Genomic DNA, 22,544 nt, shown 5'->3' with positions numbered 1-22,544 from the left:
TGTCATAAAATGAGATATGCAGAATATATTAAAAAATAGAGTATATGTAATACGAAACTTTATATTATTCATGTTATTATGGACAAAATATCACAATATGTTCATATATTTAAATCTCCTCCGAAAAAGATTATTGTATGTAGAACACAGTTTAACTGTATTTTGAATTCTTGTTTATCAGATCACAATTGATAAGTTGATATTAGGATGATTATCCTCATTTGAAACAATTTTGTGACTGTTACTTGTCAATATACTTTATATCTTATGTACATTTTAAATATAGTACGCAAACTCGAAGTTGCAAGGAACATTAATAAAAACTCAATATTTCAATAACGCCTTTCATGATTATAATTAAATATTTTTTCAAAATGTCGTATCAGTGTTACATCTAGCACCCCCTCCCCCACACACAAAAGTTTACCAATTTATAATATATGTACTAGTAGATTGACAAGTTACGATTTACAGGTTATATAGAATTCTATTTTATGATTTTATAATTTTTCGTTAAATACAATAATCAAATAACTTGCAAATAGTAAAATTTCATTTGTTTTATCGTCAAACTTGTGCAAGGGAACATATTAATGCTGGTAACTTTAGTGACTTGCAAAATTTCAATAGTGCAAGACAGGCCAGATATTCAATTGCAATTGGTTGCTATCCATATTTTCATCGGTCTTACAATAACCTTATGTTATCAATTATGAATTAAAAAGTTAATGAAATCACAACTCACCCAAGGCCAATGGGTATGACTTCTTTTCGAAGATCGATTGAAATCTCGAGTTTGTTGTTTGAGACATTCAGTTACCACAAGACAAAAACACCACTCCATTACAGCCGACGTAAACAAAACATGACAGATTCTTCCAATTCTCGGACAACAAACATAGGCATACATACTGTTTTAAAGTCACAGTCTGTCGTTGAACTTTCGCCAAGTAACTTGATACGCACATATACACGTCCCTCGAAATCAGTTTTCGACGAAAATACATACGTGACATGTTATGTTGCAACCGAACGTGAATTTCTCGCGGGAAATAGCCTGATATCGTTTATTTATGCGTCTCTCAAATACGAATTTTACTATACACTTCGTTTAAGACACGCCATTTTGCAAAACGATTATCGAAAGATTACTGCTTACATCGAGATCGAGAATAGATTCGCAGGAAGCTGGATGCCGCGATTTCTTCCCGCGCTTTACTTTCTTCCGAAGTTGTGATTGGTTGATTTCCTGCTGCCATATTCGGTTTCGCCGAGAATCGTGAACACGTACGCTGGAAGCAATGCGGGGTAATTATTTAATTTATTTCATAATATTATTTAACATATATCGTGAAAAGTTCTGAATATTCGGATTCTTCTGTTATCGTTTCATCGTATGTTAGCATTATCAGCTCTCGATATCGAATTGGCAAACAGAATTTTTCTCATACAAAGTAAGTCACATTAAGTATATGTATATGTATAGTCGAAGCAATGCAATTAAAAATTTTTCCATTTTAATTGCTATTATTTATCACAGACATTTTACCGAGCATTCATTTTATAAATCTTATACATATATAAGTCGGAGATGAAAGAACACCGGAGCCTTTGGAATTTTGGATAACCCCGCAACATTGTAACCTAGAGTCTACTATAGCTGTAATTGAACAATTGTAGTTATTCAACCCGATTGTAATTATTCGAGAATTGTGATAATGAGCTTGGGCTCGAGGCGACAGTCAGTCGCCGAACGTAGCCGCGGTCACGGGATGAACGCTTTGCCTAACAAAGGTATGAAGTAATTCTATAGCTCTCCTTAAAAGAAATATTTGTGGCGACACGCGACAGTAAACATTCCAACGGTTTCTGTCCCGTGGCTCGCCACGTGCAGACCCTATTCTTCGAGTAAGATGATTGCCAGATGTCGATGCGTCTCCGCAGTACATGTTCGGCTAGCCCGAGGGCCCGTTATAAATCTTAAGGTTTAGTTAACTAAAGTCCTTCAAACAGACAAACAGTCTTTGTCCCAACTACGGGAAGATAGGGGAGACATATTTTTCAACGAGCGGCGTCTCCCACTAGCAACTTTCCCTCGAGGGCGGCTAGCATCCTTTTCTAACCACCGATATGGAGATTAACCAATTAGCAGCAACACTTTCTGAACGAAGGCTTTTCTCGACGAATCCGATGATCTCGTATCCTTAGACACACCCCGTTATAGTTTTCCTGTGTGGCATCATCGGGACGGAAAAGGCATTCTCGCCCGCGATCTCATCGATCCAAGAGTAACGCCTTCGCGATCAGTGATTATTCTCTCAGACTTAGACTTTGTGAGTACGTTCTGTTGTCATCCCGTTGACCGCGGATTCGTTATTGAACCTAGGATCATTGTCATTAGTATCTCGAGCACCTAACTACCGCGGTTACTTGTCCGGTTCTATAATAATCGTATTTGCACTAGTCAATGTCTTCTCTATTGCATAACGACAACGTGTAACCCAAACGAAGATTCGTTTCACGCCCCTAACCCTAATTCTAATGTAAACCCGACATCAGAAGTGGGATCAGTGCCGGTTATAACAGTGCAAGAGCTTACGACCATCGTGCGCGAGTTAATTCCGTTGCTAGTACAAAAAATCGAGTGTGGAATCTATCAAGTTTTCGACTCCGCTGCCTGGTGCGCAGCTTCCAATCTGATTATGGAGGAAGATCCTTTACAAAGCAGTGCCCTGAATATAATTTCAATACCGAGTGTCGAATTGACTTCTACGTAGTGGAGGCGCTAACTGGTAGATCAAGCCATCCGGGTGAGTCGTTTCCATTTTACCCCGATTTCGGAGCCGAGTGTTCGCTAATCAAAGAATCCGTAGTCTTGAGAATTTCTGGCAAAAGAACGATTGATATAGTAGTAATGCGAGGAACAAGAGATATTGGTACTAAACGTATCGCTCAAATCTTGTCCGTTGCAGGTGTTAGTGGTTAGAGATAAATTTTTCATGTCCTCGCTGATAGTTATTTAACAATACGATATCGCGATTACTCGTTAAATTTTAAGCCAAGATTTTGACGTAATATTACACAAAATAGCCTCGCTATGTGTAAAACAAAAATAATTAATGCCTGTAATAAAACCGCCGAAAACGAGATCGATGTTAATGAAGTTGACAATGAGGTACGTGGTAGTGATAAGGGTAGATTAATCTTTCTTTTCGAAAATTCAGAGATTCATCCGTTACGGGTTCCCTACGTACTCGTACAAAAAAAATACAGACCAGTTAGAAGTACAATTAATTGATCCTGACATCGCCGTACAAGGAGTCCTAATAAACTTCGCGAGCGCGGAATAGTACGTGAGAGAACAAGCGATTTAATTACAGCCAAAAATCATAAAGCCTAGTAATTCACCGTTCGCGAGCCCTGCGTTACTCGTGAAGACGAACAATGGTTCAGATAGATGATAGGTAGATTTTCGAGAACTAAATAAATACACGGTCGCGGATCGGTATCGTTTACCCCTCATGGCGGATCAAGTCGCGAGATTGCAAAAGCGAGATATTTTATTATTCTGGACATGGCCGGTGGGTTTCTCCAAACCCCTATTCATCCTAATTCTAGGAAGTATACAGCCTTGATTACCCTCGATGATCAATTTGGATAATAAGTTGTTGTTTTCTTCGAATTCTTTTGTGCCTTTGTTCGATCCATTCGATGTCCTTTATTTGCATAACATAAGTGCGTGCGCGTTTAATGTTTCTTCCGGAAGTCATTTTCGGGACGGCGATACTATGCTGACTCCGTCGAAAATGGGGATTCTTATATTTTCGGACAACCCTAATAATTTTGCAACTCATACTTGTCTAAATATTCTAATATTTATGTTCTTCCTTGCTACCATTTTGTGTAAACCATCAAAGCGTTTACTACGGAAATCCTCAGGAGTAGTGGCATGCCAAGTCTTCTGTAGCATTTGACCCTTTTTAATTATGGTGACATAAGAAATCATTTGGTCGAAGTGATCTGTACTACACTTTCCTTCATTGTATTCAGCAGCGGCTGCTGACTTCGATGTTGCGAACAAACAAAACGAGAGATCATTCTTGAGATTCCTTTGAAAACACGTATAACAGCCGACGTGCCATTCGTACGTTGTCGCCTATTTGGACGATGTCCTAATTATTGCCGACGCGATAGATCAAGCCCTAACAGGATTGCACACCGTACTAGATACCCTTGTAAAAGTCGGACTCTCCTTTAACTTTGCAAAATGTTCTTTTCTAAAGGCATCGGTACTCTATTTGGAATATGTAATTTACGACCTAGAAGTTTGTCCCAACCCGGGTATAATGCACGCCTTGAGTTCTTTACCTGCGTCAACGACCGTCACACAGCTTAGGCAGTTCATAGGTTTAGCCTTTTATTTCCGAAAATTCGTCCCTAAATTTTCACGGGTAATGAAACCCTTGTATGCGCTTACTTCCGATAATAAAAACATGACTTGGACAGATAGGTATGGAAAAATAAGGCAAAAGGTAATTTCCGCCCTGACCTACGCGCCGGTATTAATGGTATTTGACCCGAACTACCCGATAGAACTTCGTATCGACGCTAGTTCGGATGGATATGAGGTTATTTTAATGCACAAAAATTGAAGGTAAAAATAGAGTAATAGAATATTACAGTATAAGAAGTAACCCTGCGGAATCTAGGTATCATTCTTACGAACTAGAAACGTTAGCAGTTGTGAACGCCGTCAAGCATTTCCGTCATTATCTCCACGGACGAGAATTTCTTGTCGTCTCCGATTGTAATCCTTTGAAGGCATCCAGTGGTAAGGTAAATTTAAATGACAGGGTTTACAGGTGGTGGGCTTACTTACAAACTTTTACTTTTGACATTCTGTACCGGGAAGGTAAACGAATAGCCCACGTAAATTTTGTCTCGCGAAATCCCGTAGACTTGGATCACCTTACGATCAACGAAGTCATAGAGAAGGAAATCAATCTGACCGAAATCTCCGAAGACTAGCTATTAGTGGAATAACGTCGCGACTCCCAAATTTCTAGGATCGTCAATAAATTACAGAACGAAGAGCTCGCGGAAGACGTCGCGAATACGTATGAGTTACGGTTCGGTACCCTTCATCGTAAAATACAGAGAAAAGGCAGAACTCTCTGCTTGTCCATTGTCCCCAGAGGTTTTAGATGATCTGTTATTAACCATGTGCAACAGTCAATTATGCACTTAGGTTGGGATAAAACGCTTGAGAAACTGTGCGAGTGTTACTGGTTCGAAGGAATGGCGGAGTATGTTCGCCAATTCGTAGAGAACTGTCACGCTTGTCAAGTTTCGAAGGCCAGTTCAGGTAAAATACAAGCTGAATTACATCCTATACCTAAGACCAGCATACTTTGGCATACAGTTCACGTGGACATAACGGGCAAACTAAGCGGTAAAAGTGGTTCGAAAGAGTATGTCATTGTTTTGGTCGACGTCTTCACTAAATTCGCATATCTGCATCATACTTGTAAAGTAGATTTCCTTAGTACCGTTAAAGCACTTAAGTACTATATTTTTATTCGACAGTCCCTGCCGGATAATAGCGGATCAGGGAAGATGTTTTACGGGCAAAGAATTTCCAGACTTTTGTCAAGATAAATACATTAAACTCCATTTAATTGCGACCGGAGCTAGTAGGGCCAACGGGCAGGTAGAGCGTATTATGAGTACGCTAAAAAACATGTTCACAACAATAGAAACCACCGGGCGGTCCTGGCAAGACGCGATCGGGGAAACACAACTGGCCTTAAATTGTACCACCAACCGCGTGACTAAGTCAAGCCCGTTGGAACTACTAATCGGTAAAACAGCGAGACCCTACGGCTTATCCCTACCCGACAGTATCGAAGAAAGAGAGGTAAATATCTCCCATGTAAGACAGCAGGCGATAAAGAATATAGAAGCAAGCGCCAAATACGATAAGGATAGGTTCGACAAAAACAAAGCTAAAATAGTTAGGTTCAACCTTGGCGATTTCGTGTTACGTAAAAACGAGGAAAGAAACCAGACGAAGTTAGATCCGAAATTCAGGGGTCCATTCGTAATAGCCGAGATTTTGGAAGGAGATAGATATACCCTAAAAACCTTAGACGGCAAACGATCATATAAGGACAGACACGACAGACTGAGAAAAATGCCAGAAGGTTGCGTCCCTGCTGAGTTAGACGTCTGCGGTGATGACAACGGCGGTGATAATAACGATGCAAGTACACTGACCTCAGAGGATCATTAACACTGCGTTGTGGTCATAGTAGTACACCGAGTGGTTTTATGTGCTTTTGTTGTAACCCGTTGAGAGGGTTGATGTGTTTTTGTTGTAACCCGTTGAGAGGGTTGATGTGTTTTTGTTGTAACCCGTTGAGAGGGTTGATGTGTTTTTGTTGTAACCCGTTGAGAGGGTTGATGTGTTTTTGTTGTAACCCGTTGAGAGGGTTGATGCGTTTTTGTTGTAACCCGTTGAGAGGGTTGATGTGTTTTTGTTGTAACCCGTTGAGAGGGTTGATGTGTTTTTGTTGTAACCCGTTGAGAGGGTTGATGTGTTTTTGTTGTAACCCGTTGAGTGGGTTGATGTACTTTTTGTTGTAACCCGTTGAGTGGGGTTACGTGCTTTTGTTGTAACCCGTTGAGTGGGCTTACGTGCTTTCTGGGTGTAATGCACCCAACGTGGCAATATGATCCAACAAACTGAGGTTCACCGGTGTACGAAATCGAAAATGATCTGTTGTGTCATTACGGTCTGACTGGCGACTCACAGAACGCACCTAACACTTTGAATACAAATTATAACATTACAAATTCCTATTCTCTTTTATTTTTCCGTTGTCAAACCTCCGAACGAAACTTTGTTATTGCACTGGACCCTTGACTTACTTGGACATTTAGCTAAATCGCAAATAATGTCAGTTGTATCGAATCTAATGTAAGAAATACGATATTTTAGTTACACACGAGGACGTGTGATAGTCAGGATGGCCGTGTCGGAGATGAAAGAACACCGGAGCCTTTGGAATTTTGGATAACCCCGCAACATTGTAACCTAGAGTCTACTATAGCTGTAATTGAACAATTGTAGTTATTCAACCCGATTGTAATTATTCGAGAATTGTGATAATGAGCTTGGGCTCGAGGCGACAGTCAGTCGCCGAACGTAGCCGCGGTCACGGGATGAACGCTTTGCCTAACAAAGGTATGAAGTAATTCTATAGCTCTCCTTAAAAGAAATATTTGTGGCGACACGCGACAGTAAACATTCCAACGGTTTCTGTCCCGTGGCTCGCCACGTGCAGACCCTATTCTTCGAGTAAGATGATTGCCAGATGTCGATGCGTCTCCGCAGTACATGTTCGGCTAGCCCGAGGGCCCGTTATAAATCTTAAGGTTTAGTTAACTAAAGTCCTTCAAACAGACAAACAGTCTTTGTCCCAACTACGGGAAGATAGGGGAGACATATTTTTCAACGAGCGGCGTCTCCCACTAGCAACTTTCCCTCGAGGGCGGCTAGCATCCTTTTCTAACCACCGATATGGAGATTAACCAATTAGCAGCAACACTTTCTGAACGAAGGCTTTTCTCGACGAATCCGATGATCTCGTATCCTTAGACACACCCCGTTATAGTTTTCCTGTGTGGCATCATCGGGACGGAAAAGGCATTCTCGCCCGCGATCTCATCGATCCAAGAGTAACGCCTTCGCGATCAGTGATTATTCTCTCAGACTTAGACTTTGTGAGTACGTTCTGTTGTCATCCCGTTGACCGCGGATTCGTTATTGAACCTAGGATCATTGTCATTAGTATCTCGAGCACCTAACTACCGCGGTTACTTGTCCGGTTCTATAATAATCGTATTTGCACTAGTCAATGTCTTCTCTATTGCATAACGACAACGTGTAACCCAAACGAAGATTCGTTTCACGCCCCTAACCCTAATTCTAATGTAAACCCGACATATATATATATATATATATATATATATATATATATATATATATATATATATCGCGAAGGCGTTACTCTTGGATCGATGAGATCGCGAGCGAGAAAGCCTTTCCCGTCCCGATGATGCCACACAGGAAAACTATAACGGGGTGTGTCTAAGGATACGAGATCATCGGATTCGTCGAGAAAAGCCTTCGTTCAGAAAGTGTTGCTGCTAATTGGTTAATCTCCATATCGGTGGTTAGAAAAGGATGCTAGCCGCCCTCGAGGGAAAGTTGCTAGTGGGAGACGCCGCTCGTTGAAAAATATGTCTCCCCTATCTTCCCGTAGTTGGGACAAAGACTGTTTGTCTGTTTGAAGGACTTTAGTTAACTAAACCTTAAGATTTATAACGGGCCCTCGGGCTAGCCGAACATGTACTGCGGAGACGCATCGACATCTGGCAATCATCTTACTCGAAGAATAGGGTCTGCACGTGGCGAGCCACGGGACAGAAACCGTTGGAATGTTTACTGTCGCGTGTCGCCACAAATATTTCTTTTAAGGAGAGCTATAGAATTACTTCATACCTTTGTTAGGCAAAGCGTTCATCCCGTGACCGCGGCTACGTTCGGCGACTGACTGTCGCCTCGAACCCAAGCTCATTATCACAATTCTCGAATAATTACAATCGGGTTGAATAACTACAATTGTTCAATTACAGCTATAGTAGACTCTAGGTTACAATGTTGCGGGATTATCCAAAATTCCAAAGGCTCCGGTGTTCTTTCATCTCTGACACGGCCATCCTGACTATCACACGTCCTCGTGTGTAACTAAAATATCGTATTTCTTACATTAGATTCGATACAACTGACATTATTTGCGATTTAACTAAATGTCCAAGTAAGTCAAGGGTCCAGTGCAATAACAAAGTTTCGTTCGGAGGTTTGACAACAGAAAAATAAAAGAGAATAGGAATTTGTAATGTTATAATTTGTATTCAAAGTGTTAGGTGCGTTCTGTGAGTCGCCAGCCAGACCGTAATGACACAACAGATCATTTTCGATTTCGTACACCGGTGAACCTCAGTTTGTTGGATCATATTGCCACGTTGGGTGCATTACACCCAGAAAGCACGTAAGCCCACTCAACGGGTTACAACAAAAGCACGTAACCCCACTCAACGGATTACAACAAAAGCACGTAACCCCACTCAACGGGTTACAACAAAAAGCACATCAACCCACTCAACGGGTTACAACAAAAACACATCAACCCACTCAACGGGTTACAACAAAAACACATCAACCCACTCAACGGGTTACAACAAAAACACATCAACCCACTCAACGGGTTACAACAAAAGCACATAAAACCACTCGGTGTATTACTATGACCACAACGCAGTGTTAATGATCCTCTGAGGTCAGTGTACTTGCATCGTTATTATCACCGCCGTTGTCATCACCGCAGACGTCTAACTCAGCAGGGACGCAACCTTCTGGCATTTTTCTCAGTCTGTCGTGTCTGTCCTTATATGATCGTTTGCCGTCTAAGGTTTTTAGGGTATATCTATCTCCTTCCAAAATCTCGGCTATTACGAATGGACCCCTGAATTTCGGATCTAACTTCGTCTGGTTTCTTTCCTCGTTTTTACGTAACACGAAATCGCCAAGGTTGAACCTAACTATTTTAGCTTTGTTTTTGTCGAACCTATCCTTATCGTATTTGGCGCAGTGATACATCGAGCATTTTCGACGATCGCATTTGCGTCTAAGTTAGTTTCGCTTAGTAAGGAGTTATCCCGGTGACCGTGGATTCGTTTGAACTCAAACATTGCTAATAGTATTATTTAATTTAATTATTCGTAGATCGTATTATTCATTAGGCTTAGTGTTTGTTAGACTTATTATTAGTTGTACTTATTATTTGTTAAGCTTAGTGATAGACCTGTATATACGTGTAAATAAAATCTCGGCTTTGTGAAACGATGGCTAGTCCACACGAAGAGTCGTCGCGCGCCCAAAATTCGAATCGTGACCCGACATATATAACCAATTTATAATATATATATGAACACACACACACACACACACACACACACACACACACACACACACACACACACACACACACATATACACACACACAAATATATATATATATATATATATATATATATATATATATACACACAAATATACAAACACACACACATATATATATATACAAACAATAGAAATACTTTCGTGTGCTATTATACGTAGTTCGATAGTTTACATTTCACGGGCCCCGTGTTGCACCTGCGTCGGTTTCGTTCCTGTTTCCAACGTATAAGTGTAGCGTCAGTGATTCGCGTGACGCGACGCAACCTTCAACGTTTGTTTTTCTCCGTTTATGCGTTGTGTGTTCGTTTGAATGAAAACGTCGCGAGTGTTGTAACAAAAACCACGGAAAACAGAAGAAGAATACGGGAGCAAAAGGAATTCCAGGCTACAGCAGAATGCCCATTGCCCAACAGGGTTTCGTTCCATGGTATTTCAACGAGGTAAGCTACCTCTTTTAGTACGCTTCAAGGCGCCTCTTTCCAACCAATTAATTTGCGTCCAACACCATTTTAACTTCGTATACTCAGAGAAAATATCGTTCTTTTGTATTTTCTAACTCTGATCTATGTATAAATTTACTGCGACGGGTCATTTCTACGGATTAACGTATCTTATAAAAACGTTGCGTGAAATGTTAATAATATATAAGTCTTGAAACATTTGTACTAATTTCATAGAGGAACGTAGTTGGTACCTTCCGGGTGGCATATTGTATGCTTGTTGCATGAACTTTCCAAATATCTTACAGTTAAATGGTTGGATTGTTTACTAGAATAAGCAACACAACATTGTTTTTGATTTATTGTGAATGAATTTATAGAATCATATTATTTTACACATATACACTATCGCGCAAAAGTATCCCAACATTTGATTACTTTTGATATTATGTTATTTAATTGCACAATCAAATTGATAGTATGTACCGATATATAATGATTACGATCTGTATTATTATCTTATTCCTATGATGTGGTTTTAACATAGGTCGTAACAAAACGGTCAAAAAAATTCTTTATTCTCAGACTCTGTAGCCTGTAAGAAACGAATTAATTAATTAAGAATCTCGTTGTAACCTACAGGTTCGGAAAAGGCTGATAGGCTTTGGTCTACGTGGTGGTTGGGAATTTTCATTCGTTTCGAGTTCGCTTAGCTGATAAATAGTGAATGTGCATTTCTTCCAAAATAAAGAAGAAAGCGAAGTCGATAGAAACGTGGGTCAAATTTGAAATCATTTCTCGATTATGTGGAGGTTGATTAAACGCGTTGGTGTATATAGTGATGAGACGAGTTGATATTTGGTGTAGTCAAATGTATTTAAAACTATCGGCAGTACTCTTCTAACGATCTCCCTCTAACGAATTTAAATTCGACTTCGGTTGACGGTTGCGCGTAGCGGCGATATTGTTCTGTCCGGAGTTTGTTTATTATCAAGTTTCGTACCTCGAGACGGTATCAATGCCCCGAGGCAAAACAACAACATGAGTTACTCTCGATTCGCATCGTCCTATGACTCATATGCCGCTACAATATGCAATCGAATAAAGTGATAAATAGCTTGCAGATGTTTACGCGTCTCTGAAAATGTTAAAAGATATAACATGTTTAACGCGAAGTATTCGTGATAATATTCGCTGCAATTTGAAATATCTGCGTGCAGTCTCGTAGGTTTTGAATAAAAATTTATCTTTTATCGCAAGATACATACATGTTTTGGCCTATATATAGCTTTGTACTCTTGTAACCTAAAAGAGAAGTCAAAAAAAGTGATGTTAACTCTTGCAGTAAAAAATTCATTTATGTCAATACTACTTTTAGAAATGCACCAAGAGAAGCAAGACAAATTATTGACGAAACACAGGATAGTCATTTCCGATCCAAAAGAAAAACGCAACTAAAATAATATGTAGATAGCTATTAAGGCAATAAATAATAAAGTCATTGAAATGATCCATCATTTCAAACTAATATCGCTTCTCTTTACTTCAGAACTGCTATAAACATTTTAAATATCATTTATGTCTTGGTTCCCTTGCGAAGTTCTCGAAGAATTCGTCAAATGATGTCATGAACAATATAAATAATCGTAAAAAATCTATATTTGTGTTTAAAAAATAGGCGAATAAAGAGAAATAGGATAATCGAGACCGGTGAAAAAGGAACAACCAACATCCCGCATCTGATACAAGCGGAAGAGAAATCAATTTCTATCATGTCGCACGGCGAACAAGAACGCAAATACGGAATCTTTTGTATAATACTACTCCAAACTCTGTTGAGTCGCAGTAATAATAATAATCGGGTGTTGACTTCTGCTCGTTTTTACTTGAAGTTTGCTCGTTACCTCTTTGAAATTTGGTGGATCGTTTTCTGTCGAAACCCGTTCCATCTGACGTTAAAATCAATAAAAACAATATTACGATAAAGACTTTTATCTCCATTGTTGTCAACTTCCGTCAAGTCTTCGTTTTCTGCTCGCTGAATATAATACGGATTCCCAAAAACTTTCTTCGTATGAAATTTTACTAATGTACATTTATCAAACATTGCACATTTTAAAATAGGTTATCATTATAAGATTAAAAAAAAAAATAGCTAAAAATATCTTGAAACAAAAGAAACCAATTTTGAAGTTTGTTAGCCCGGAAATGTCATGGTAGGAAGGTATACTTCGATATTACTTTTACTATCGATAGGCGTCGCCGTCGTTGCTGTTATCATATACGAGACACAACAAATCACGAAATTGACAAATCACCGGTGATCTCCTCGAGTCGCAGTTCGAACGTTTCACAAATAAGTTAAAGAATTAAACTTTAGATATAGTGGTAAAATTTATTGTATGAATCCAACAGAGTGACGGTTCAGGGTGTTATAACAAAGAGGTATAGAACGCTGATTTGGGAGACTTCTTGTACTGAGGTTTTAGTCCCTCTGAAGCGGTTATCGTCGGGTGTATATCAGAGGCGCCTATCCGTTGCTATCTGGTTATTGTTTCGATAGCTGTGGCATGTAGGATGTTTTGTCTACTCTATTAGTGCTTCTAAGCGTGTGATACTGTCGACGATTCGCCTGTGCATGATTATACATTGAGTAAACGGATAGCCTGAGTTGGAGTTTTGATGATTAGGATAATCGAAATAATTCATAGCCATGGTAATATTTTAACTAATTTATTTTGTTGTCTTTTATAGGCCACTGCAATGAGAAAAGAATTCCTGAAGCCAAAGAAAATGATACACCCAAATAGCAGAAAGTCTATCGCTATTACGAAAAAAGCCAAAAAGTAAATACAATTACTATTAAATTATGTGATTTTGTTATGTACATTTCATTTATTTTATATGATTATATAATACTTTTGTGTAATAAAGAAGGAAATGGACAATGTGTTTTGTTTCAGAATATCAAATAGACAGAAGGCAGAAATGTCCTGCTTGATAAAACAGAATTCAATAGGAGAGAAAATATCGTGGATCAGAAACAATATGATTCCAGGCGTGTGACCCTATACTCCAGAGATAACTGCAAGTTTGTTAGAAACGGAGGTAAAACAAAAATGTATACACATGATGATACAGAGATTGTACATTAAAGATGTGATTAGTTATAGTTCTATATTTGATCCAAAGGTATGTAGCAAGAAATGATGAAGAAATGGAAGAAATTACTATTAAAAGGTCTATAGGTAGCAACATGCTACAGCATGACAGAGATGCTAGGAGGGAACATATAATTAGAGTAGAAAGAACTAGGAGAATATCATACACGTGGAATAGGTAAAGAATTACAGCCAAATTTATTTTCAATATATCCTGATGTACAAACCCTCCTTTATTTTTCAGAAATTTCTGATATTTTAAATGCAACTCAGTGTGAAATGTTATTGAATTGGAATAATGAATTACAGTGTGCGAATAATTTTAAATTTATAAGGTTTGGCGAGAAAGATTTAAAGAAAGTATTAGAGCTAAGAAAAAGAATGAAAATAAGCCATATTAGACTATCCAAATCTCTATTAGCTATGCCTGTAAACAAGAAGAATTTATTCAGCAAGCCAATTGATTCAGATGAAAATAGTGTAATGGAAATAGAATAAATTCTGTAGATATGTCTTTTTATCTTTCATCTCTATTTAAAAACAAGAAAACAGAAGAAAAGCGAACAGTTTCGTCCTTTTTTGTTTGCGAAATGCTAGAAACCGCATTTCGTCTTGCTCTTATCTCCCACGAGAAACAGTCACGTCACAAGATACAAGAGTACGATAGAAGAGAAAAGAAAATGTTCGATTGTGAAATATACAACAAAACTGAAACATGCAGATGAATCACATGCACGTTATGAATATTCTGCATCGTTTCTCCGCCTTTCCTTCATTTTTTTCGCTAGCTGCTCCATTATTTAAGAACGAAGATATAGTAATTACTCTCAAAGTTGTACATTTCGAAATGGTAGGAAAATCAATAGTACAATGATAAATATACGATTTTAAAAGCTTTTTAGATTTCTTACATACTTAGCATTAATCAAATAGCTTAGTATATAAAAGAGTTTACTTATGTCGCATGTTATAAATGCAGCTGCGTTCGTTACAACAATTCCAATTCCAAGGAATTTCTCTCGAAGATCGCAGTGAAGAATTTGCTTTGTTAAATTATTACTGGTATACTTCGTCAACTTGTGGTATATCGATACAATTTGTCAACCATCACTTTTAATAGCTTCTCGCTAATAAAAACATTTCGTACCTATTTAATAAGAAGCAGTATATTCTTAATTATTTAGAAATTTACTTAATGATGTTTAAAAATACGAATATGTTTAAAAATTATAATGTAAATATATATATTTCATTTCATGTTTTACTAATATATCTCTAATTTAGATTAAATATCTGAAACTTGAAAGAAACTTTTAAAACTTTCAATACATCGCATACGTTTCAAATTTAGTGCATAGTTACATATATATATACGATCGATCTTACTCGATCATCTTACTTGAAGAACAGGGTCTGCGTGTGGCGAGCTACGGGGCAGGGACCGTTGGAACGTTTACTGTCGAGTGTTACAACTATTTCCTTCTTAAGGAGAGCTATAGAATTATTCCATGCCTTTGTTAGACAAAGCGTTCATCCTGTGACCGCGGCTACGTTCGGCGACTGACTGTCGCCTCGAGCCCAAGCTCATTATCACAACTCTCGAACAATTACAATCGGATTGAATAACTACAATTGTTCAATTACAGCTATAGTAGACTCTAGGTTACAATGTTGTGGGATTATCCAAAATTCCAAAGGCTCCGGTGTTCTTTCATCTCCGACAAATATATTATGGTATAGTTCCTATTTTCCGACCGCGTGGAAGGAAAATAGGACAGCCTTAATACCAAAGGCTAATAAAGATGGAAATATGGTCGAGAACTGGCGACCAATTACGATCGGCCCAATTCTAGGCCGCATTTTCTCATCAATCCTCGATGGGCGGCTAAGACGGGATATAGATCAAAATATAAGGCTGTTGAGATATGTGTAATTTTCTGTGCTGGACTGAGTTAAGTAGTAGAAATACTTATATGTATATATCAGTGTGTGGAAGTATGTGTGTGTGCGCAGCGTCTCGAAACAAAGGAATGTAAACAGTCAGTCGGTTAAGAGTCGTCGATGAAGAGTCGGGTGTAGAAGGTTCTGAGACGCGTGCAAGTGTGTATCGATAAATATATATAGAATCGTTCATGTAATAAATATATCATTATTTTAGTAATAACTGTCAATATACATTTAATGTTCCTATAACATTATTTCGGCTTCAAAGATCCACAATTCTCAACATGGTAGAAGATCGTGGTTGCCGAGATTTAAGGTTATGGAACCACGTGTAACCGGGAGTGAATGTATAAAAGTCGATTTATAAAAAGGAATAAAAAATTGGAAATAAGTTCTGAAGAGATAAAAAGGCTATTAGTAGAACAAATAAAAAGATTTTGGATAATAAAGAGAATTATTTTTTGAAAAAAAAAAGGTGTGAATATAGAAAACGAATCAAGATGCCAAGGGACGACGAAATTAAGGTTCAAATATTCGATGGACGCGATTACAGAATGTGGAAGAAAAGAATATTAATGTATCTAAAGTGTAAAAAATGTTATGAACCGGCTACACGAGAGAAAATGGACACGGATGCGCAAGATAAGTGGGATGAAAAGAATCAATGGGCGATGAACTACATCTATAGTAGTATAACGAATGAGCAATTAGAATTTGTTGGTGATCAAGACACTGCTTTAAAAATAATGCAAAAGTTTGATGAGATGTATATGAAGGAATCAACAGCAGTGCAAATTTGTATAAGAAGTAGACTAGGCATGATGAGGTTGAAAGACTTTGAAGAATCAAATTCATTTTTCACGGAATTTGAAAAAACTATCAATGAATTGAAGAGTGCCGGTGCAAATGCAAACGAACGTGAAAAACTCGACTACATGCTGAAAGCACTAGCAGAATCATTGAGCTATGTTGGTGACTTAATCGACTCAGTGAAAGAAAGTGATCGGACTTGTGAATTTTTGAAAAATAAAATTATAATGTGGGAAACGCGTAGCAAGAAAGAAAGTGATAGAACAAAGTCAAATGTATTTACAGCCGAAAAAAAGGACATAAAGTGCTATGGCTGTGGAAAGTACGGTCACATGGCAAAAAATTGCACAAACACGTATAGAGGCGGAAACAATGGCGCAAACAATGGAAGAACACAACAGCAAGGAGGTGCGTATCAGCCGCAGTAGAATAGGGGTCGCGGCGGACGAAGTTTTGGCCAAAGAAGACGAGGATACGGCCAACGAGGATTTGGCCAACGAGGACAAAGCAGAGGCCGGCAACAACGCTACTACGAGGCAAGTCAACACGACGCAAATTATTCACACAACGAGGGCTACGACGACAAAGAAATTGGATCTTTCCTAACGAGAGTAGAGCGCGAAAATAATAAAAATGAAATTATGGTATGTACTAGCGATACGCGAAAAATAGATTGGATATTGGATAGTGGATGTTCAGATCACATTATAAATAATGACTCTTATTTTGTTGAGTACGAAAATTTAAAAAACCCGATAAATGTGAAGTTAGGAGACGGTAGAATTCTAAAAGAAACAAAAGTCGGAAAAATTTTAACTTACTTTGAAGTAAACAAAAGGAGGATTAAAATTACAATGTCTAATGTATTTTACGTGAAAGAAATGGATAATAACTTAATTAGCTATGCGAGAGTAACGAATGAAAATAAGATAGTCTCAGCAGGAAATACTTTAAAGATATATAACAAATACAGAAAGTTGATAGGGATAGCATTCAAAGATCATGGTTTATATAAGATAAGTAGTTACATTGAAAGGCAAGAATCTCATGCTAAAAATGTAGAAATGTACCCTTCCAAAATAACCGTAGAAGAGCACGCGAGATTTTAGAATTAGTACATACCGATTTAAATGGACCTCGTAATAATACCGGGTTTGATGGATCCAAATATTTCTTGACATTTATAGATGACTACAGTAAGTGTGCATTGATTTATACTTTGAAATCAAAAGGTGAAGTTTACAATTGCTTCCTTGATTACATAAACAAAGTCGAAAATCTTACTGGTAAAAAGATAAAGAGATTAAGATACGATAATGGAAAAGAATATATGAACAAAAGCATGTACAATCTAACTAGGGAAAAGGGAATTGTCGTAGAACCATGCCCACCTTATGTTCACGAGTTAAATGGAACAGCTGAGCGCTACAATAGAACAATCATGAATTCCGCTAGATGCTTATTACATGATTCAAAGCTGAATATTAAATATTGGCCGGAAATAGTTAGAGCCGCGGCGTACTTAAAAAATAGAACCGTTACAAACACATATGAAAATAAAACACCATTTGAAATATTTTTAAAAAGAAAACCGAATATAAATAATTTAAGATTGTACGGAAGTAGAGTTTTCGTAAGAATACCCGAAGTTAAAAGAAATTCGAAATGGGACAAAAAAGCAGACACTGGGATACTTGTAGGTTATGAAAACAATGGATATAGGATACTAGTTAATAATAAAATTGTAATTGCAAGACACGTAGAATTTATAAGTGAAGATGATAATTTAGTAGGATTTCGAGGAGAAGATGGACCAGGCAATGAGACAGAAAAGGTTTTTGACGAACATTCGGATGTAAACGAAAAGGTCGAGCAGGTTGCAATAAAAAAGGAGAGAAATTTAAGTAACGAATCAGAAGAAAAACTTGAGGACACAGAAAGTAATTTGAGAAGGTCAGGACGGGAAAGAAAGAAACCTCAAAGATATGGTCAAACGAGCTCATATTTCATTTATGTGAATATAGTTAGTGCACACAGTCCTATGAAACCTATGAAGAAGCTTTAAGTGGAGATGACAGCGGTTCATGTAAAAAAGCAATGGATCGAGAAATGAATAGTTTAATGAAAAATAAGACCTGGCAATTAGTAGAAAAACCAAAAGACAAAAAAGTATTAGACTTGAAATGGATATATACGAATAAATCTGATAATCGTAAGAAAGCGCGACTAGTTGTTCGAGGCTTCCAACAAAAAGAAGTACTGGAAGATTTATACTCTCCAGTAGCAAAAATGCAAACGTTGAAGTTATTACTATCTTATTGTTGTCAATATGGTTTGACGATTATGCAAATGGATGTAGAAACAGCTTTCTTAAACGGAACTATAAAATCGGAAGTATTTGTAAAACAACCTATAGGTTACGACGATAAAAGCGGGAAAGTATGTAAATTATCAAAAGCGTTATATGGATTGCGTGAAAGTTCAAGAGCTTGGTATGAATGTTTCGACGAATATATGAAAAATATTACTGTTAATAAATATTGATTGTTGAATACATCTGAGTATTTCTTCCGCACCTATCACGACATCCCACCTCATGGCCATGAAGGGAAAAGAACAAGAAAGAGAAAGAAGGGACTAGAAGATGTGAGAATGGGAAGGATACAGATAGAAACAGGAGAGGAATAAGAAAAGATGACAGCAGACCAAATTATAGAAGAAAGAAGAAAGGAAGAAGCAGAAGAGAGGGAGAAAAGGATAAAGGAATCCAAGTATAATATACACTACAGAAAGGGTTAGGGAAAGACTTAGAAGGGAGGATGAAGTGGAAGGACAGAAAAATACTGGCAAGATTCAGATGCGGAAACGAGATCAAAGCAAGGGAATACTAGAAAGAAGAGGGAGATAAAGATGCAGACTATGTAGAAGGAAAGAAGACCTGAGGCATGTAATAGAAGAATGTGAAATAACGGGAGGACCAAAGGACATAGGAAAAACGCTAAATGAGACTGGAGAAGGTTTAACAGAACTGAAGGCAATAATAGAGAAGAGAAGGGCAAACGACAGAAAGGATGCACAGCAAGGAGGCTAAAGACCAAAGTTGCAATAGTTTTTTAGTCGTTAGTTGCTAATTTGTAGTTTCTACTTTTAGTTTTTAGAGGTAAAATTAGCAAGGTAGTGCAATAGAATAGAGTGGAAAAGAGATGTAAGAGATGTAAAACCGAAAGTTCATTCAAAGCCGAAAGGCACGAACTAAGCAATAATAAAATAAAAGAATAATACAAGAGGATCCAACAGACCAACAGGCGATCAACATTGTGTAGTAAGCCCTATTATCATAAGAGGTAGAAACGCTACTATTCACTTCTAAGGACGTAGGAACGCTATCAGTGATGTCTAAGGATGCAAAGCCTTCAGCATTTATATTTATATAATCAAATAATAATCAAATCTATCTGCCAAGCAAAGGAAAGAGTAAAGAAAAAAACAAAGAAAAGAGGGAACACTGTAACAATCATCTCGGAACAATGTAAAAGCCAGGTCGAACGAGAACATGGGTACATGAAATTTGCATAAATGTTGAGGACTGATGGTTTAACTAACTAGCACTGCTCATTAGATTAATTATATGATCTCTTACGTCGTATCGCAACTTATTCCGGTTATGTCCATGAAGTGTGAGTTATCTGTAAAATTTAATCGTGGCGTTTAGCTTCCCTTCATAGACTTAGCTTATTGTAGTTCGTATCGTTGTCGTCTGTCTTGGAGCCTATATATTCATGCACACCATCAACAGAATGTTTGGATCTCTCATAAAGCGTCTTTTAACTGTTTTGCCAACCGATGCACTGATAAGGCGTCTTACTCCAACACTCACTGCTGAAGTCATGAAGACATGGATTGCATTGGGTGATCGACAGAACGACGAGTTTTTGAAATTGCATGGTCGTCCCGCGGCCTACTTTAAGAGAGCGTCGAACGATAACACCGTGCTCCTTTCTATCTGCCTAGTCGTCAAGTCACTTCAAGTCCGTTTGAATCTATCAGTTTAGAGAATCGGTACCAGTGCACTTCGCTGGGCATATGTTCTCGTACACATTCGCGGGACATTCTCTTTATATTAAACATTGTAGAAACAAACTATGTGTGGACATGATTAGCCTATCGTGCAGATAGCTAGAAAAAGAGAAAAAGAGAAAAAAGGATTAAAAAATTTAAAGGAAGGAAGAAAGCGATTTGGAAAAGAGAAAAAAAGGGCTGAAAGCCGAAAAAACATTTCTTGACTTGGGCGAACTGGAACGCCCAAAGAACAAAAAAGAATGTAAGACAATTAATGGGGAAAATTAATTTTTATTATAAATTTATGGAAGATGCCTGCAAACTCCTGGAACCACTTCATAACTTATTAAGGAAAAATGTCAAATTCATCTGCAATGAAGAATGTGAGAAATCATTTCAGAGGATCAAGGAATATGTCTGTTCAAGTCCGGCCCTAGCAACATATGAGCAAAACAAAGAAATATTCATTTATACAGATGCAAATGGTGATGGTTTAGGAGCCGTTTTAAAACAACCCCAAGATAACGGTATGTTGCACCCGGTTGCGTACTTCTCAAGAAAACTGAAACCAAACAGAATCAAAGATGAAAGCAATCTATCTCGAATGCCTTCCTCTTAAAGAAGCGATTCAATATTGGCAACATTACACATTACTGTTGCTTTGCACAGAATGCTTGATATGAAATGAACCTTATAGCGATAGCGTTCGTAATGAGAACTAGCTGCAGTACGTATATAGCAGCAGATGGGTTCACGAAAATTGCATCAGGTCTAATATGGCGTTCTGCGTGTACATCAACTGTTAACTCGAATGATACACGTTGCTGAACCGAATAACAAGCGTATCAACTAAAAAATTGTAAAATAGAGATAACAATGAAGTGTTTGCAAGTGATCTTAGTTAATATATCTTGAACTTTGTTGCTGTATTTTCGATGATAGCGACTAGTGTTATTTGCAAGAATTGCAAAAGAAAATTCAATCTTCTAGAACCAGAAACCGCGGCTTAGGTTCCAAAATTGCAAGTAAGTGTGAGTACTGGATGAAATTTTTCAACTCATCTCCACTAATTGGCAATGCCAATCCATACCAAAAGTCATCTGAAATAAATCGCAGGATTGTGTTGGCGACTTTTAGAGAACGGAATGGAAAAGATAAATTTATTTTGTGGGCTAATGGATATTTTTCAGGGATCGGCTATCAATAGATACTATGGCTGTCCGGAAAATTTAAATTCTGTTGTCTTACGGGTATCTAATCGTCCAATTTCGAGAGCTACCGAAAAAGACAGAATAAAAGTTAGCGTTTCGGAAGAGAGAACGCCAGGAAAATGAGAGAATTGAATTTTTCGTTCGGGTTTGCTACACTCCTCGGGAAACACAGTAAGAATGTGCTTGATATAATTGTAAAATCTAGGTTTCCCAATCTTGCAGCGTTGCATGGGAGAATAAAACGGGCACAGAACAGTACAATGATTAGTATGAAGGTGACAAAGATAATTGCACTATAAACCATATCAGTGCTGATAAAGTGGAAACTTATGTCATCACAGAAATGTTTATGAGATCAGGAAAGAAACATCATGCCAAGTATAGTACATGTATTGGAGATGGAGATAGCGAAACACATAAAGACATTAATCCATACGAAGACATTGTTGTTTAAAAGAAAGAATATGTTGGTCATGTATAGAAACGAATAGGCACAAGGCTAAAGGACGCCAAATAATGTTAAATAAACTGTTTTCGGATAATTACAATAGCGTTTTCACAAAAAGTGGAATTTCTAACTTGAGAAGGACAAACACAATAATTTGTAAATGTCCTAGGAATAGCGAAGAGTATAATCCATGCATGTTTTAAACCAGTTAAAGCTGGATTCCAAGTCACTTTACACAAAGTTCATCTGAAACAGAACTTTTGTTTGTAATTGCTTTTGTTTGTATTTGCTTTTTAGATGAATATAATTAAGTGCTGTGGTCAAAATCTGAACCCTCGTCAATATTTTATTGCCGATCTATTAAATTTGTATTTATGAAAGAAA

The 22,544-nt window shown here is 37.7% G+C and overlaps 1 protein-coding gene and 1 long non-coding RNA gene across 3 annotated transcripts; both read left to right on the top strand.

Annotated features, from left to right (window-relative positions):
• The first annotated feature begins 10,337 nt into the window (after positions 1-10,337).
• LOC126876512 (translation machinery-associated protein 16 homolog) lies at positions 10,338-13,784 on the top strand. Of its 2 annotated transcripts, XR_007694245.1 has the most exons (4): positions 10,338-10,527; positions 13,282-13,373; positions 13,491-13,635; positions 13,720-13,784. XR_007694245.1 is itself a non-coding variant. In XM_050639367.1 (3 exons), the coding sequence occupies exons 1-3, from the start codon at positions 10,483-10,485 to the stop codon at positions 13,591-13,593; spliced, it is 240 nt and encodes a 79-aa protein (XP_050495324.1). In that variant the 5' UTR covers positions 10,352-10,482; the 3' UTR covers positions 13,594-13,778. The 2 variants fall into 2 exon arrangements, 1 of the variants encoding a protein (XP_050495324.1); XM_050639367.1 differs by having other exon boundaries at positions 10,352-10,527; positions 13,491-13,778.
• Positions 13,785-13,807: 23 nt separating this feature from the next.
• Positions 13,808-14,199, top strand: LOC126876520 (uncharacterized). The gene is made up of 2 exons (XR_007694246.1): positions 13,808-13,866; positions 13,933-14,199. It is a non-coding gene; the product is annotated as an uncharacterized LOC126876520 (long non-coding RNA).
• Positions 14,200-22,544: the final 8,345 nt, after the last annotated feature.

This window comes from Bombus huntii, unplaced genomic scaffold (assembly GCF_024542735.1).
Source record: "Bombus huntii isolate Logan2020A unplaced genomic scaffold, iyBomHunt1.1 ctg00000080.1, whole genome shotgun sequence".
Taxonomy (NCBI): domain Eukaryota; kingdom Metazoa; phylum Arthropoda; class Insecta; order Hymenoptera; family Apidae; genus Bombus; species Bombus huntii.
Note: the sequence above shows the minus strand (reverse complement) of the source record. Positions and strands in the feature narration are given on the sequence as shown.

What these genes read in the sequence shown, in the direction of transcription:
- LOC126876512 (XM_050639367.1), top strand. Translation starts at nt 10,483, where the DNA reads ATGCCCATTGCCCAACAGGGTTTCGTTCCATGGTATTTCAACGAG. An exon ending in TTCCATGGTATTTCAACGAG is followed by an intron (nt 10,528 to 13,281) that starts GTAAGCTACCTC and finishes TGTCTTTTATAG; the next exon opens with GCCACTGCAATGAGAAAAGA. An exon ending in ATTACGAAAAAAGCCAAAAA is followed by an intron (nt 13,374 to 13,490) that starts GTAAATACAATT and finishes GTTTTGTTTCAG; the next exon opens with AATATCAAATAGACAGAAGG.